The 16761-nt window shown below is 39.8% G+C and overlaps 1 protein-coding gene across 1 annotated transcript; it reads left to right on the plus strand.

The window, feature by feature from the left end:
• Window positions 1-12828: 12828 nt before the first annotated feature.
• On the plus strand, window positions 12829-14965 carry tpbgl (trophoblast glycoprotein like). Its single transcript, XM_020618051.1, has one exon. The coding sequence runs from the start codon at window positions 13106-13108 to the stop codon at window positions 14159-14161; it is 1056 nt and encodes a 351-aa protein (XP_020473707.1). The 5' UTR covers window positions 12829-13105; the 3' UTR covers window positions 14162-14965.
• Window positions 14966-16761: the final 1796 nt, after the last annotated feature.

The raw sequence follows: 16761 nt of genomic DNA on the forward strand, positions 1-16761 counted from the left end.
TCTTTTTACCAGAGGAATAACATTGATTAGCTTGGTTTCCTTTGTTGTCTTTGTGTTTACATGCCTTGTGTATCTATGGATGTGTAAGCTAAGCCAGGTGTGTTCATCTACCAGTAAGGAGCTGAGGGAGAGAATGTGAGCTTATGTTCAAAAGGAGCCACCTGAGTTAAAAAAAAAAAAAAGCAGGGAGGGACAAGGAAGAAAAAGCAGCACAGCTAGCATGAGAAGCTCTCTAGACCTCTCCTCGCTGCTCCCATATCAGATCACAGGTTTCTTATTTGACTGTCTGGTGCCATTTGAGGCCATTTCCAGTGGCTTATCAGATGTCTTGCTATACATAATGCAGTCAAAACTGGCCAGATGGCAAACAAAAAGCCATCACGTGTATTCTATAAGAAGTCATGCGACAGTATCTGTGACACGGACCGGCAGTGTTACAAACAGCTGGGTTTGCCTGACTCAGCATGTCTCCTGTAAGCTGTTGGTCATCAACATTAGAACCGTCCCTACATGAATTATACACAGCCGTAACCATAACAATAAACTGACCTTCAGTCTGAAGGAGTGGCTCAAATGGTCAAGTGAAAGAGAAGACCAACACACTGACTGTGAAGGCTTCACCTGGTACATGTTTTAAACATTTGGCAATACTATCAGTCAGTGGTGGAACATGTACTCGGATCTTTTCCTTGATCTAAAATACTACAGTGAAGAAAGACACTGCTATTAAAAGTCATCCATTCATGAAAGAAAGTCACTTCCAGCTTTTCCCGTTTTAGGGGTTGCCACAGTGAATCGTCACACTGACAACGCGCATGTTGACATTTGGCATGTGTTTTACGCCGGATGCTCTTCCTGACGCAACCCTGATTCGAACCCGGGTCGCAGCGGCGAGAGCGCTGCCCCTTAACCACTAGCCTACCAGGGATGGCAAAAGTCATCCATTCATAACTTGTCAAAATACAATTTGTACTTACAGTACAAGTAAAAATACTTTTGCAGAAAAGACTCATTTCAAAAAATGTATTATATAATTGGATTATAATTATTGCTGCATTAATATATACATTAATGCAGCCGGTCAAAGTTTTACTACTTTATATACTGCTGGGTAGCATAATTCATAACAATGCATAATTAGTTGTTGACTAATCTGATTCCAAAACACAGCTAAAATTATCAAATGTGGTGGAGTAAAAGGTGAGTTTCCCTCTGAATTGTAGTGGAGTAGAAGTACAAAGTTGCATAAACTGGAAATACTTAAGTTTAGTACAAGTACCTCAGAACTGTACACTAGTACAGCACTTGTGTAAATGTTATTATGTAAATCCTTAGTCATTATTTCATACCATTATTTCATTACAACAGCAACGTGAAACTATCTGCAGAAATATTAGAGCCTGGGAGGCAAAGAAACTGAATTGCTCCAGCATCCTAAATCAAAACTTAAAGTATTCCAGCAATTTTGTACTTCCACTTTTCATTTTGGTGAGATTTTAAAACTTGTCTTTGTGAGCATGTTAGCATGCTCCTATTAGCAGCTGGCTCAAAGCAGTTTCTTGCTTATGTACAACCTCACATAGCTGTCAGCTGACCTTTTCTTCTTGGTGTCAAGTCTCAGGCACAGGAAGGACCCAAATATGCAGACACAAGCCAAAGCTCGATAGGATTTTAATGTAACCAAAAGCAAGAAACAGATACACATACAGGTCTCCATTTATAAGTACTTTATTTTATTTCCTATTGCACATTCCTTCTTTACTTTGTTCTCTCAGACTTGTATTGTTTACTTGCCCTACATAAGGATATGTAAATACATATTGAGAGCTGCTGTACCAGAGTCAAATTCCTCGTGTGTCCAACACACCTGGCCAATAAAGCTGATTCTGATTCTGATACGGGAGCAAAATACAAGGCTCCACCTGACATAGTAAAACAAGAAGTACAAAACTAGGTCAGGGAGCTGGGTACAAAAATGAAAACCAAACCAGTGAGATAAACCAAAGTACTGCTGATTGGAAAAACTCAGACAAAAATGAAACAGATTAAACAAATCAGGAACAAACGAGAGACAGGTACTGAACTTACAAGGCAGAGAAGCAGGAGTAGTGAGCTGAGAGAACAGACAGCAGGGGCAATGAGGGATAGGGACAAAACAAACCAGCAAGAAACTAAGGGGAAGGAAGGAGTATATATAGGCAGGTGAACAGAAGATAACGAGCAGCATGTGGAAACAATGAATGGTGATTGTGAACTGGGGTAAAGCTGGGCCGGTGAGGGGACACAAGACAGGAAGCTAACCAAAATAAAAGCACAAAACAGGAAGCAAGTCCACAAACCATAAAAATTAAAACCTCCATGCCTGGTAAATGCCCAGATCTCCTGCTGCTTCAATAGTTTTGAGTTGCTGTTACTGTTGTTTGGTTTGTTATCACAATATCTTTGTATTTTGGTACTTACAAATGAATCATACCAAGGACCTCCCTTTCACCATTCAGCCATCATTCATGGCATCACTTTTTTCATGCAGACTGTTTTAGAGAGTATCATGTTGACCTTTAGTGGGGTGACTGTGATTCAGTGGGTAGAGCAGTCATCTCCCAACCGGAGAGTTGAAGGTTCGAATCTCGGTGCCTACAGTCCACGTGCCAAAGTGTCCTTGGGCAAGACACTGAACCTTCAAGTTGCCATCAGTTGAGTTGGCCGCCTTGGTTCTGTACCAGAAACAAATTCCTTGTGTGTGACATACTTGGCCAAATAAAGGTGATTATTGGACAAAATATCCCATCTTTCCATTTTCCTCCCACCTGGATAGTTACATGAGTCCTGACCCCCTGAAGCTCTCATGCTCTCCATCAGCCTTAAAGCAGGTTTGTTCCTTCAGTCAGTCTCCTATAGTCTATCTTTCAGTTCCTCCCTTCACACCAGACATCTAATACATGATGCAGATGATGGTAATGTGCCTAGTACTCATGCAAAAATCAAATCCCCATCACTTTCTCACACAGGCATGGTTATTACCAACTATTATGCAAATTAATGAGAGTAAATCATAGTCACTGAAGATTGTTATTCTCAAATTCTTTTGGAGTAAAAATAGAAACTTTTTTTGCTTGCACTTGCAGGCTACAATTTCAGCATCCGCATCAGGGTTAGAAAGACAAAAAGGGCTTGTGGGTTGAGAATCATGAGCCATGTCTTTGAGGGCTGGTGTAATTTCAGCTGCGGAGAGAGGGGTGTGTGTGCATGACAGATGTACACCACTGGACAAGGTGAGGGCCAGCTAGGCCAGCAGACCCACCAGCACTCTCCTAAAACAGTCTGCTCACCTTGCTGGAACACAGGTGCACACAGTGTCAGGGTTTGATTGGTTCTCTGGTCATCTGGGATTTTTTTTGTGACATCAGTCATGTTAATTAGTTAGATATTATTGGTCTACCACTTTGGTCAGGGGTAAAATAATCTTAAAACTTGTGCAGAAATTAAATAATGAATCCTACTGTATCAGCTTTGGTGATTCACTGATTTTGATCAAAGTTTTTAATACCTTTAATCTCTGTATGCACATTCATGTCCCCATCCGGAAAAAATAAACTATAAAACTATAAAAAAAAAAATCTTTTTTTCTTTTACTGTATTTGTTGATTTTTCAGTAGCCTAATTTATAATAGTTTTGTGTGTGTAAATACTTTTTGATTATCTTTGTAATTGTCTGTCTTTAAAATCACTGTTATTAATAACATTATGTAATTTTAATGACATTCGTGATTCTTAATTCTGATAAAGCAAAATCATCAGGTCAAAATTTCAATCTGTCCTGTACAGAGGTTAATAACAAAATACCTCCAAATCTGATATTCCCATTAACCCAGCACTTTGTTTATTGTGCTAATTAGCATTTGCTAGCAGGCTAAAATGCTGAACACTGAAAGTTGTAGCTTTTTTATATGAGCTGGATTGATTGAGACAAATTTTAGCTCCTATTTACATGTGCATGTACAGTATATCTGCATGAGTTTTTAATTTTGCTTAGTTTTAATTTCAAATCTGTACTCATATATGAAAGCCGAATAATGCTGACATTATTCATGCTACTCCGGGGAACAATAACGACATACTTTGAACCTGAAAAAACAAATAAAAGCTACTGAGGAGAAAGTCGCCCTGGGGGGAATTTATTTACTTCCTTAGTTTATATTCTGTGGCTTCAGCATTCCCCTCTGCCCTCTGAGTACAAAATATTAAGTGCAGAAAAAAGGCCTTTAACTCTTCTTTTCACAAATGTATTAAATGTGCATCTGATAATCCAATAATCATATGAGGAGAAAGATATATTTTTCTACTTTGTGTACATGTGATGTGAAGCAGCAATCTGGCAGAGTCAGGCTTGGGGTTCTTAAACAGGCGCACATAAAACTGTATATCTATCTTGTCAACCCACCACAGGGGTAAAAGCTAATAATAGATCCCTCTCTTTCTTCTCTCAAGATAATAATAATGACCTCCACTGTTTAATTTGCTCCACCATAATAAATGTAAGATAATCTCCTCATCTGCCTTGTCCATTTATCCACAATTCTGTTCCTTTGCAAATATTCCACTCTGTTCTCACCCTGTAATGGCACATGTATTTTCAGCACTGTGGTGCAATGTGGATGGATGATATAGGCATTTTCCCCTATGCAGCTCATGCTTCTCATTCATCACTTATCCCTTCCTGCAATGTAATGTGATCTTTTACGGCTCTCCATAGGGACATTTTTCTTTAACATTGTCTCTGCATAAGAAGGGAACAGCATTGGCTGGAGATCGGGCGTTGTGCTCAAGGACACAAGTAGGGATAATTGTTGTTGGTCCTCCTGTAGATACATTAACTGGCCTCTCTAATGCATTTGTTTCCATAAACTGACATTCCAACACCAGCAAACAAACACACATCTAAAAATGCTTAAGTTTTCACCCTAAACAAGTGCATGTGTCTCTGATCATTTCTACAAGTCCTGAGATGTACTGAGCTTGGTCAGCTCGTTATCTGGTAGCAGTTGTGGAAGAAGTATGCAGCTCTTTTACTTAAACAACAATAAAATGATGTAAAAATACTACTAAAACTAAAAATCTGTCTTTCAAAATCCAGATTTAAGTAAAAGCATGTAAGTATTATCACTAGTAAAATAAGAAAAATGCATCCTGTGACTAGCATTTTATATAATAGTGCTCATACTGATGAATTCATATGTTAAACTGCTGTCTGTTCAAGGTGGTTTTATATACAGCTTAGTAATTAAGTGGTTCCTAACCTGGGGTAGGTGGCCCTCCAAAGGGTCACAAGATAAATCTATGATGCTGTTAGATGATTATTGAGGCAGGAAAAAAAAGAACGGCTATATAAATTTGTATCAGTTTATGGAATATAGTGGACTCAAAGTATAAAGTAAGAAAAGAATGGAAATAATCACATACTTAACCACAGTACTTTAGAAACTTTTCCTAACTACCCTCCTTCATCACACACAGTCTTGGAGCACATCACACATCTATCAGAAGCTACAAATGCATTAATTATTGAATAAGTGAGAAGCGAGCTCACTAGCCTCTGGTCATCCATCTCCGCAACATCCCACTGCCCTGGGTGCAGAGCAGAACAGCAGCAGTTTGCCATGGAAAGTTCTCCCTGACTTTGGCTAGAAGTGAAGTCTAATTCCTGATGGATGGTAGGTAGTGCTTCTGTCCTGCCTGCCAAACATAAATAGTATCTCTAACTTTGTCACTTGAAGACAGCGCTGAGGTTTACAGAGAGACATCCTGGCTGACTAATCACTATGTACTGTAAATATACATATTATATGACTTTGTTCTGAAAAAAATGTGCTCCAGTCCATTATTTGTTGTTTGAATTTACTATTTTTTTTAAAGTAGCTATGTTAATCCTTACCCCAGTTTTACACTAGACATCAAATACCTGTTGAACACTTATCACAGTATTATATCACCTCAAAAAAGATACTTTCACTGAAACATTATGGGAATGTATTTGCAAGTTGAGGACCAGCATTGTGCAACTTTATGACCAAAACTACAACGGTAATTGGAATATACATTATTGAGCTCAAATGGCTGACTGAGAACATTTTGTAACAAAGAAATAAAGAAAATATGCAATGCTGTATTTATAACACAATTTTTTAATAAACAAATGGAAGTAAATCTTCTTCCAGAAGGAGATTTTTTTTGTATACTGGTATGAGACAGGAGCATCTAACAGTGAGACTGATTAACCACTTCTAACAGGCCAGGGTCTTGACTGTACTCTGGTTCACTTGCCAAGGTGTCACTGATACACTTCACCCTTCAGCAAGAGTGTCTTAAGTGTCATGAGGGGCCTCAGTATCACCAGCCAATGACAGCCAGAAGGACAAACAGCGGTCACCTGAACATCAGATGTCAACGATTTGTAATTCAATCTAAAGAAAGACTTTACAAGCCCAGTGTCCATATCATTTGGTTGTTACATGAGTGTTAGAAACCTAATGTTCTTTATAGACTAGGAAGAGTATGTAAAGCAACTTGAGCAGTCAGTACTAGCTGTGTAAAACCATAAGGATTTTTAGGGGTTAAAATATAAAGAATATAAAGAAAGTCATAAATATCTATTTAAAACCTTGCTGGGGTGACATTTTCTCAAAGACAGAAGAGAAAAATAACAGGAAAGTGTGTGAATATGATCTTCACCACTTCCTTAAACTATTGATTTCCAAATAATATTACTTTCAGACTGAAAGGTTTTGGACTATGGATTACCACCAAGAGAATGTGATAGATAACATGAAAAGTACATACCGTGCCCCCAGTCCAGAGTGAAATGTGAAACATTATTAATTTAAGCTTTGATGCAACTATAAAGTTTGGAAACATCCATCATCTGCAAACTTGAAATGAAATATTAACTTTTCATTATATGCAAGATATTTGATGGCAAGTACAATAGTTAATGGAATATTATATTATATCTATCATTAGACTATTTCAATACATTAGGTTTTAGTACATTATAACAGATAAAGAAATAAGTGACCATCAAAAAGTTAGGAAATTACATGTCCTATACAGTATAAAGCATTGTCATGGTAGCAGTAGATGTAGTTTGTTTTTAATAATCTCTTTTATCTTGTTGTCATGTGCCAACTTTGTTTGATTTCTAGTGCTTTACATTTGTTTTTAGAGATCCCATACAGACTGATTTTATGTCTGTTCTCTAAGAGACTGTAAATTACTGCAGACATTTCTGTCTTGTATTTCATTTAACACTGATAAAATGCTATTCAGATAAAATCATTATTATATAAATGATTCTAAATATGATCCTTCACGTGTCCCTGAAAATCCCAAAATACAACAGAGAATATTTTTCACTCTTTTATGCATCTGCATGAATTTATGTAATGCCATGGTCTCAGTGGTTGTTTTGATCACTCTATTTAGCGACTCTAGTTACAAAAACTGATCAGCAACAAACTTCTCTGACTGAGCGACTTGGCTTTGTTTGGTCGGTTCTCTATGTCTGGCTGTAGCTCACTCCATTACAAGTCTAAATGACTAACTAATGGTCCTGTGACAGGTGACACTGGCTCAAGATACATTTACACCCTTCATGTCCACAAGGTCCTGACTGGACTCCACTGAACATCCTTGTTTCTCCATCACCTCTATGCTCTCACTCCTCATCTGTTATTAATCCGGTAGTGGATTACTGTTTAAGGAGTGGTTCTGCAGATGGACAGACTGAGAGACAATAGAGTCGCAGACTGCATTTAGGATGGGTGGGAGAACAAGATAGAATGACTGAGGTGGGTGATGTATCACTGGTTTTTTGCAGTTTATCTGGAGGGGAGACAGATGAACCCTGATCTCTACCTGCCCATGAGCAGAACACAAACTCCTCTTCAAATAGGCTTATGTTGGTTTGTAGTGGAAACTAGATGAATTTTGGCATGCCCTCATCTAACATCTTTCTTACATCTGTTAACACTTGCGATGGGTAAAACAATGCTTGCTATAGCTATCTATTACATATTAATGTAATGTTAGGGCTAGGTTAAGATTATGTTAAGTCCCCAGGAAATGAATGTGAGTGTCAAGTCTCCATGAGCAATGACAACCAACATGTGTGGGTGGAGCCACATTATTTACAGTTGCTACAAAGTCCTTCAAATTTTCACTCCAGTTGCTTTTTTTAAGTGATGGGCACTCAATCATACACACAGCAGAAGAAGAAAGATTAAAAACTGTAATTACTGTTACTCATGAGGACTCTGGTGTACCACAGTATGTTCTCTAGTGCCCATTTTAGGGGACAGCAATAGAAGAAGAGTATGTGTGCTTCTAGCAAGTAATGAGTCTATACAGCAACGTACAAAACTGCTTGGGTCACTTTCATAGCTCTGAGTCCCCAAGTCTCTACAGAAAATGAAAGCATTTGTCACTTTCATTTAAATTTATTCTTCAGATTTAAGTTCCTTTCATGCAAAAATTTAATTAGTATAATCTGTCAAAGGTAAGAAGGGCAGAATCCATTCAAGATGAGTACTGCGAAGGAAAAAGGAGTTTGACATAGAAGTTAAAGAGACCAGCCAGTGATTTTCTAAACTGCAGTAGTTTCTTATGGTGCATCTGCACACAATATTCTGTTGGTGTGATACTGGGTCAGAGAGATGATGAAGGTTCAGGTAATGTCTCTGATGTACTGAGACATTGTATTGATTTATGTTGTGTGAGTTTCTGCAGTGTTTATAATGCATATGTGTCCTTACTTGGGCCATACTGGATTATGATAAATTATGAGTAAATCCACCTTATGAAAGTTACAGTATGGGTCAGCTGGAATGAGAAAGAAGTGAAGACCAGGTTGGCTGTTGAAACAAGATTAATGAATGATGAGTGACACAGCAAAGAAAGGAAAAACCAAAATGTGTATAGTCTGATGCGGGAGTAGTTTCCATTGGACATACTGTATAATTCTACACACAGCGCACACAAAATGTAGTCATGTTTATATACTGCACAGCACATACACACAAAAACAGTGAGCCACTGCTAATGTAGCATGTGCACCAGAGCTGTCAGAAATAACAACACACCTGAGGTCAGAAAGAAAACTCTACTGCCAAGATTAATGGTTAATGGTCATTCACCCACAAGTTTCCACACACACTGTAGTCAGGAGATAGGGATGGGCAGTCTTGAGTAAATCAATTACGAGGTTCAGTGTCAAGTTGAAGGCCATGAGGAGGGCACCATAACAATATCCCAGCAACAGCCTGTGAATAGCAGCCATCACTAAATCAACTCTCTGCACCGGCAGATAACACTAACACCCATGCTGCAAGCAAAGGGTCTTAAGAGGAAAAGCAATGACTGAGCTGATGTTCTTGTTTGTTTGGAGGAAGAAATGTCATCCCATATGCCTTAATAGGCAAAACAACCTGACGTTAATATGCCCTTTGTGCTTATCAGCAGCACCAGCAGTAAGGCCATTTTAAACCATTCTCTAGCTCTTTCTGCCTTGTTGACTTTCTGTCTCAGTGTCTTGTTCTCTCCCTCTCCCTCTGTAAATATAGATCATTTACATCCCCACAATGGCCATTTCTATCTATCCATTCTAGATTAGGCACGCTTGAGCATGACAGCAAACTGTAATCAGCTCCCCTGTGCTATAACTCCTGTTAGATAATAAGCAAACACACTAGGCCTAAATCTATTGTGGTTCCTATTGACAGTTAAAGGAATAGTTTGTCATTTGGCAAATACACTTATACTATAGTATAGTGCCAAAAGTATGTGGACATTCTTGTCCATGCAGTTTTGTGTGCTTTTGGTGTGGGGCTATTTTTCATGATTTGGGCCTCTATAGTTCCAGTTATGTGAACTTTCTGAGTTACAGCATACATTATTATATTAGACAACAACATTATGACAACAGTTAGGCAAAGGTCCTTTCATATTTCCACATGAAAATGTACAAACCCAGGCCCATAAAGAAATAGTTTTCCCAGTTTGGTGCAGAAGTGCTTCATTGGCACACATACTAGATCCCTAACCTCAGCCCTATCCAACACCTTTGGAACTGAGTGAGACCTAGCAAGGTTACTGCCCAACACCAGCTCCAAAGCTCACTAGTGCTGTGGCTTAATGGGTAATACTCTCTGCAAACCAGCTCTAAAATCTTGTACAACTCTTGCAGGTGGAGGTTGTCTGAGCAGCAGATTAATGCTGTTTTTATACATTGTTGTAATGCTTGGGGCATCCACATACATTGAGCTACTGTATGTACTATACCTGTGAATGTACGTACATCTGGCCCAGTGACACTGGAATATAGGCTGCATATAACATATCGCAGGTCCTAATCAATGAAAAAAAAAATCAATAAACACAAACCAAAGTATTCATTCAACCATAAGATTATTTTTTTATATTTCTTACTCAAAAATGTATGACTACTATACATTATACAGTTTCCTTTCCTGTACAGTTCTGGATAACTTCCTCAAAGGCCTGTAGAAAAGTGAAACTACAAGGCACTACAACACACCCTTTGCTTTATCAGGACAGAACACACACACACACACACATACAAATTATGGTCCTTTTGTCTAGGTGTGTGCTCACATGCAATCAGTAAACACACACCCACATGCCAGCTTTACTTATTGCAACCAGCTTACAGTTAGTTTGCTGCTGTTCACTAAAATATATCTAACCATCCATTCATCCATCCAATTTCCTCCGCTTATCCAGAACCGGGTCGCAGGGGCAGCAGTCTAAGCAAAGACACCCAGACTTCCCTCTCTCCAGACACTTCCTCCAGCTCCTCCAGGGGGATGCCAAGGCATTCCCAGGCCAGCTAAGAGACATAGTCCCTCCAGCGTGTCCTGGGTCTTCCCCGGGGCCTCCTCCCGGTGGGACATGCCCGGAACACCTCCCTAGGAAGGCGTCCAGGAGGTATCCAAAACAGATGCCCGAGCCACCTCAGCTGGCTCCTCTCGATGTGGAGGAGGAGCGGTTCTACTCTGAGCTCCTCCTGGGTGACTGAGCTCCTCACCCTATCTCTAAGGGTGCGCCAGGCCACCCTGCGGAGAAAGCTCATTTCGGCCGCCTGTATCCAGGATCTTGCCCTTTCGTTCATGACCATAGGTCAGAGTTGGAACGTAGATTGACCAGTAAATCGAGAGCTTCGCCTTACAGCTCAGCTCCTTCTTCACCACGACGGATCGGTACATCGACCGCATTACTGCTGGGTTTGATAGATCATTGTGGTCAGGTCAGTGTGTGACAGTTATTTTTGTATACATTAATTATTAAAGATTTGACAATGCATGATTACAAGTGACAGTGAATAATATATACTGTATACAGCGGTATTTAGCATTTTTTCTTTCAGCCTTTTGTGTTCACTTTTTTGTATTATCCGTGGTACTGAATTTTAAACAAACTTTCTATGTTCCCACAAATATTTCCCCTTTCCTTTTATCATTTTTCTTCTTCTCTCTGCTCTCACAAATAACAACAAGTGTGATGCCATTTGGAGCTATCCATGGTGCAGAACCCTTTTCCCATCCCCGTTCCTTTAAATCTTGTTTTTTCCTTGACTTATGTTGTGTTTATTACCCCTTAAAAACTAAATAGTCTTCCTGTTTTCTTCCTCTCCTGTGTTCATTTCTCCATTTGTACACTACTACTGTCCTTGCTTTCTGTTGGATACAGAACAAATCAAGTTTCCTTCCTGTAAAAAAACAGTAGCGCTTTGTGGAGCTGTCCATGGTTCTGAATCCTTCATGCTGACCACTAATATAAATTTATTAAACTGATACATTCTTTATGCCTCTAGCTTATTTATTGCATCTACAATGACAAATGGTAAGTAAGTATATTTACTCAAGTACTGTCCTTAACTACAGTTGAGGTATGCATACTTTGAGTATTTCCAATTTCTGCTACTTCATACTTCAATTTCACTACATTTTTGATGCAAATATTGTACTTTTTACTCCACTAGATTTATTTTATAATTTTAGTTACTTTATCAACTTACTTTACCGGGAAAAATCAAATCAATCAATCAAACAAATGACAGTATAATCATAAGACCCAGCAGTACTTCAAATTATAAGCATATAAGATAGTTAAAATTGCTCTACAGCTGCCACATTAAATGTGATGTTCACAATAATGCACTGGACATTACAATCCAATAATATGATTATATTACTTAAAGTATCTTTTGATGCTAATCCTTAAAAAAATACAACTAAGGATAAGTAACATTTTGAATGCAGGACTATTACTAATACAGAGTATTTTTACACTGTGGTGGTACCATTTGTACTTTTACTCCACTCCCTTGACGTATTTACAGCAGCTGACACCATAAACCAAGGGCGCAATAATGGGAACATGATGTGCAAAGGAGACAACCAACTCACTTGGAGATAAATGATCCTGAAACAATCTAGTCATGATACAGTAAATGGCAAAGTTTGTCAGAAAACAGCAAAATGGGTTTTACAATTACATTTAAGACAACAGAGAACAGTTCTGAGTATCGAGAAAGGCGTCGTTACTTCTCCTCATTAATATCCGATATTGAGATTCTTCCAGTAGCAGAATGACGCCCGGATATTCTAATGCGAGTAGAGTACTTGAAAGTATTTGCATTGCAGGGTGTCTCTGTCTACCCCCCATACCCCTCTCTGCCCGCCCAACTCCACCCCCCGGTCTCTCTCTCTCTCCCTCTCCTCTCTCTCTTTCTCTCTCTCTCTCGGTGACAGGCGTCAAACATACCACAAAGGGAACGCAGCTTTCCACGCACACTCGGCTGTTGTTCACCGTTGCGATGCGTAAATACTCCAAAGAAAACTCCTCTTTTCTCCAGACAGAGACACGAAGCAACCAGATGACAGTGGATAGACCGTTTTTTTCTACTGTGATGGTTGAAAGTAATCGATCTCAGACAGATTCGACTTTACATGCCTGAGAGGACTGTAATCGGCCGCCTTCCTTGCAAGACACATCGGCACATAACTGCTTTGAGAGTAAAATTAGGGAGAAGATGTGGATATTTAACAGTGCCAACAATTCAAAGTATCTATTTTCTAAACGGAATCGGCGGTGTTTGTATTACGCAGCAGTGGTGTGTTTGTTGTTCTTTCCTGTCAGGACGGATGATGCTTGCCCGTCTTCCTGCATCTGTGCCAGAGAGTCTGGCAAGGTGTCCTGTCGTGATGGGGACGACACTGGAGTACCGGGAAACATACCGGAGTGGACGTCCACCATGATACTCAGCGGGAGAAACATCTCAACTTTACAGCGCGGTGCGTTCATGACCAACGGCACGGAGTTGGAAATGATGATACTCTCGCTGTCCTATAACGGGATACAGACTATTGAAGCTTACGCCTTCCTGGGGCTCCCCCGATTGCATCAGTTGGATTTGAGTCACAATCAACTGGAGTCTATCTCAGACCGGGCTTTCCACGGATTACCAGAGCTGCGCTCTCTTTACCTAAATTGCTCCATTTTTCCTCAGGCTACAGCGCAGCTCGCAAATGCGCTCAGCACACAAAGTTTGCGCAACCTCCACAGACTAGAGTTGGCAGGAAACAGACTGAAATCTATACCCCTGACGAGATTAGATATCTATAATCTCCACACGTTAGTACTGACAAATAACTCAATAGAGACAATCGGTATGGGAAACGTAACCAATTTATACAAGCAAAGGCGATTACGCCTTTACTTGTCTTTAAACCCGTTTCGGTGCAACTGTGAACTGGGTACATTTTACTACTGGTTGAAAAACTCATCCCAGTGCCCGGATGCGGGGCGTCTCCTGTGCAGTGAGCCGGAGGCCAAGAGGGGAGATCCCGTGGAGAACCTCCAAGTAGAGGATTGTACGAAGGAGAACCTTGAGGCGGTTTCATATGTGCTCCTCGGTATAGTGTTGGCTCTGATCGGGGTGGTGTTTTTAATGGTGCTGTATCTTAACCGGAGAGGCATCAAACGGTGGCTCAACAACATCAGAGAGGCGTGCAGAGACCAGATGGAGGTCTACCATTACCGCTACGAGCAGGACTCAGACCCGAGGCTGGCCAACGTAGCTGTTTAAACTACTGAAACATCAGCCCATAGCTGCACAGTGAGAAGACAGGTGCGGCAAAGTATTTTATCAAGGAGACTGGGAAGATTCCCTGGCAGCGTCCTGTCACTATTAAAACCAGTTTCATCATAGTCAACATCTGGCCTATAAAGTTAGTGGAGCCCCTCTTACCCAGAGATATACACAGAGCCAAAGACAGTTAAATGACTAAAATACACAATTAAATGTTCATTTTGCACAACAGCATACTTAAGCTTCTAAACAATATTGTACATAGCCTACAGTAAGTATTTCCTCAAGAGAGGGATACTTTTCAGCATCATCTTAGGTTAGGTAATCTGCATCTGCTTGTCAGACATAGCATTATTTATCTTAGTAATCAAGAGAGAAATATACAGCCTGAAATGCTGAAATGAAACAACAAATTAATCCTATAACTAAAAACGTTGGCCTTTTCAAACTTTTTAAAAGTCTACATTCAGGAACAACTATTTCTGCATATACTCTACTGAAGGGTGACCACTGCAAAAGAATGAGAGGAAAGTGAAAGAAAGGCAAGATAGTGCAAGTTAGCAAGGAAGCTGACATGTTCATTGGAGTGCCATGTTTGTGCAAGCAGGTGATGCTGGAGTCATATTTCATTATAAACCACATGGGATACGTTTCCAATTTATATTTATGAACAGTCTCTAAAAATAACATGTATCATTTGACATCAGGTTAGTTTATCAGCAAAGGGGCAAAAGAGGACAGAAAAAAATCTAACGATGCATGTGATTGTTGTAAGCACAGAAAACCAACTAACACATAAATAAAGGGTAAACTAAAATACGGTGAGCTAGCAGTATTCTTTTATGTCGGTGCATTTTATTATCACTGTCAGGAAGTGTTGACATCATGCAGTACTGTGCCAAACATGAAACACAGGAAGTGTTTTACTGCTCAACTAAATAACTTTTGGGAAATTTGCAGTCACTGCACCTGCTGTGTGTGAAAATTTAAAAAAAGTGCTACTCATACTCTAAACTACAGTAAGATGGCATCACCAGAAAAGGTGTAGACTATCTCATCTGCTGCTTTTGAAAGACTGAAGACCTGAAACCTGCATGGAGAGATTTTAGAGGAAGGCAGTGTTAACCTCATCAGCACTCTGTGACTAATAAGCCACGGAGAATAATGATTGACCTCTGAAGTCAGCATCTCCCTGTGGCCCGAAGGTCATCAACCCTCTTAAGTAAGGGTCTACATTAGGATGACAGGGATTTAGGAACCAAGGTCAAATGTAAAAATCTAGAAAGCGCTGTGTGTGTGTGTGTGTGTGTGTGTGTGTGTGTGTGTGTGTGTGTGTGCATGCGTGTACATGTGCATGGTATTACTCACACACTGGGGATCAAACCCTGTTTACACACTCATACTGTGGAGAATTGCCTTCCTCATGGGGACCAGATGCTGGTCCTCCACATGTAAATCACAGAATTTTAGGGTGACGACTTGGTTCAAGGTTAGGATGAGGTTGGGTAAGGTGAGGCTAAGTTAAGGCTGTGCAAATAATGGTTATGGGTGAGGTTAGGGTAAGTCTCAGGGAAATTAATATAAGTCAATATAACATCCCTATAAGGAATGAAAACAAATGAGTGTGCATGTGTGAGAGTGTGTTAATTTAAATTTGCAATGGAAATTTTTGCTGGTGTTGTTGGTGTCTATATGGCATCAAAATGTCATGTGCAAGCTTAGGGCCCGGGAGCTGTTTATGAGGGGAATACATCAGGCGGTGGGTCGGGTCTCTCCATTCAAAGTCAGGGACCGACCCCGAGCTGCGTCATTTCAGTCCTACAGTAGTAACAAATCATGATAAACAATATAACAGAGGAAAGGCTGAGCTTAACCATAAAATAAAGCTCCTGCTGTCCTGGACAACCTCTCCCCGCTGAGCAGTTCTATGGCTCCCCAGTGGCGGCCTCAGCTTGATGTTGTGCCTTTGATTCAAAGCAGAAACATCAGCAGCACACTCCTCATTGTTACTACTTATTTGCTGGTTTAAATCATCCCTGCCACCCCCACCCCTGCCCCATTTCTTCCCATCGCTCATTTTTCAATCTCATTTATTTATTTAAAAATTGTTTTGTTTGTTGATTTTTTGCTTTTTTTTCCTTCATAGACTATATAAGCTGAAAATACGCACACACACCCTCACACACAATCATGTGTTCAAGTATAAAACTATGCTGGCTTGACTCATTTTGACAACATACACTTAATGTACTATATGTTCATCAATGACAGAGACTGTGCTTAGATACATACAGCAGTGCTTTGAGCTAAATGCTAACATGAGCATGTTAATATGCTTACACTGACAAGGCTAATGTGATTTTGTTCACCAGGTACAGTATGTGTACCATGTTCACTATCTGTGTTTAGCCTGTTAGCACGCTGACATTTGCCAATTAAACAAATAAGTAAAGCAGAGGCTGATGTACAGTAAATGTCACCAGTTTTGCAGGTATTTGATCATAAATCAAGTGTTGGACAAATACAAATCAAAAACAAAATAAACGAGAGGATGTTACCTTATTGTACGTACTCTGATGCCTAGGATCAGCATACAG

Source organism: Monopterus albus, unplaced genomic scaffold (assembly GCF_001952655.1).
Source record: "Monopterus albus unplaced genomic scaffold, M_albus_1.0 scaffold199.1, whole genome shotgun sequence".
Classification (NCBI taxonomy): Eukaryota; Metazoa; Chordata; class Actinopteri; order Synbranchiformes; family Synbranchidae; genus Monopterus; species Monopterus albus.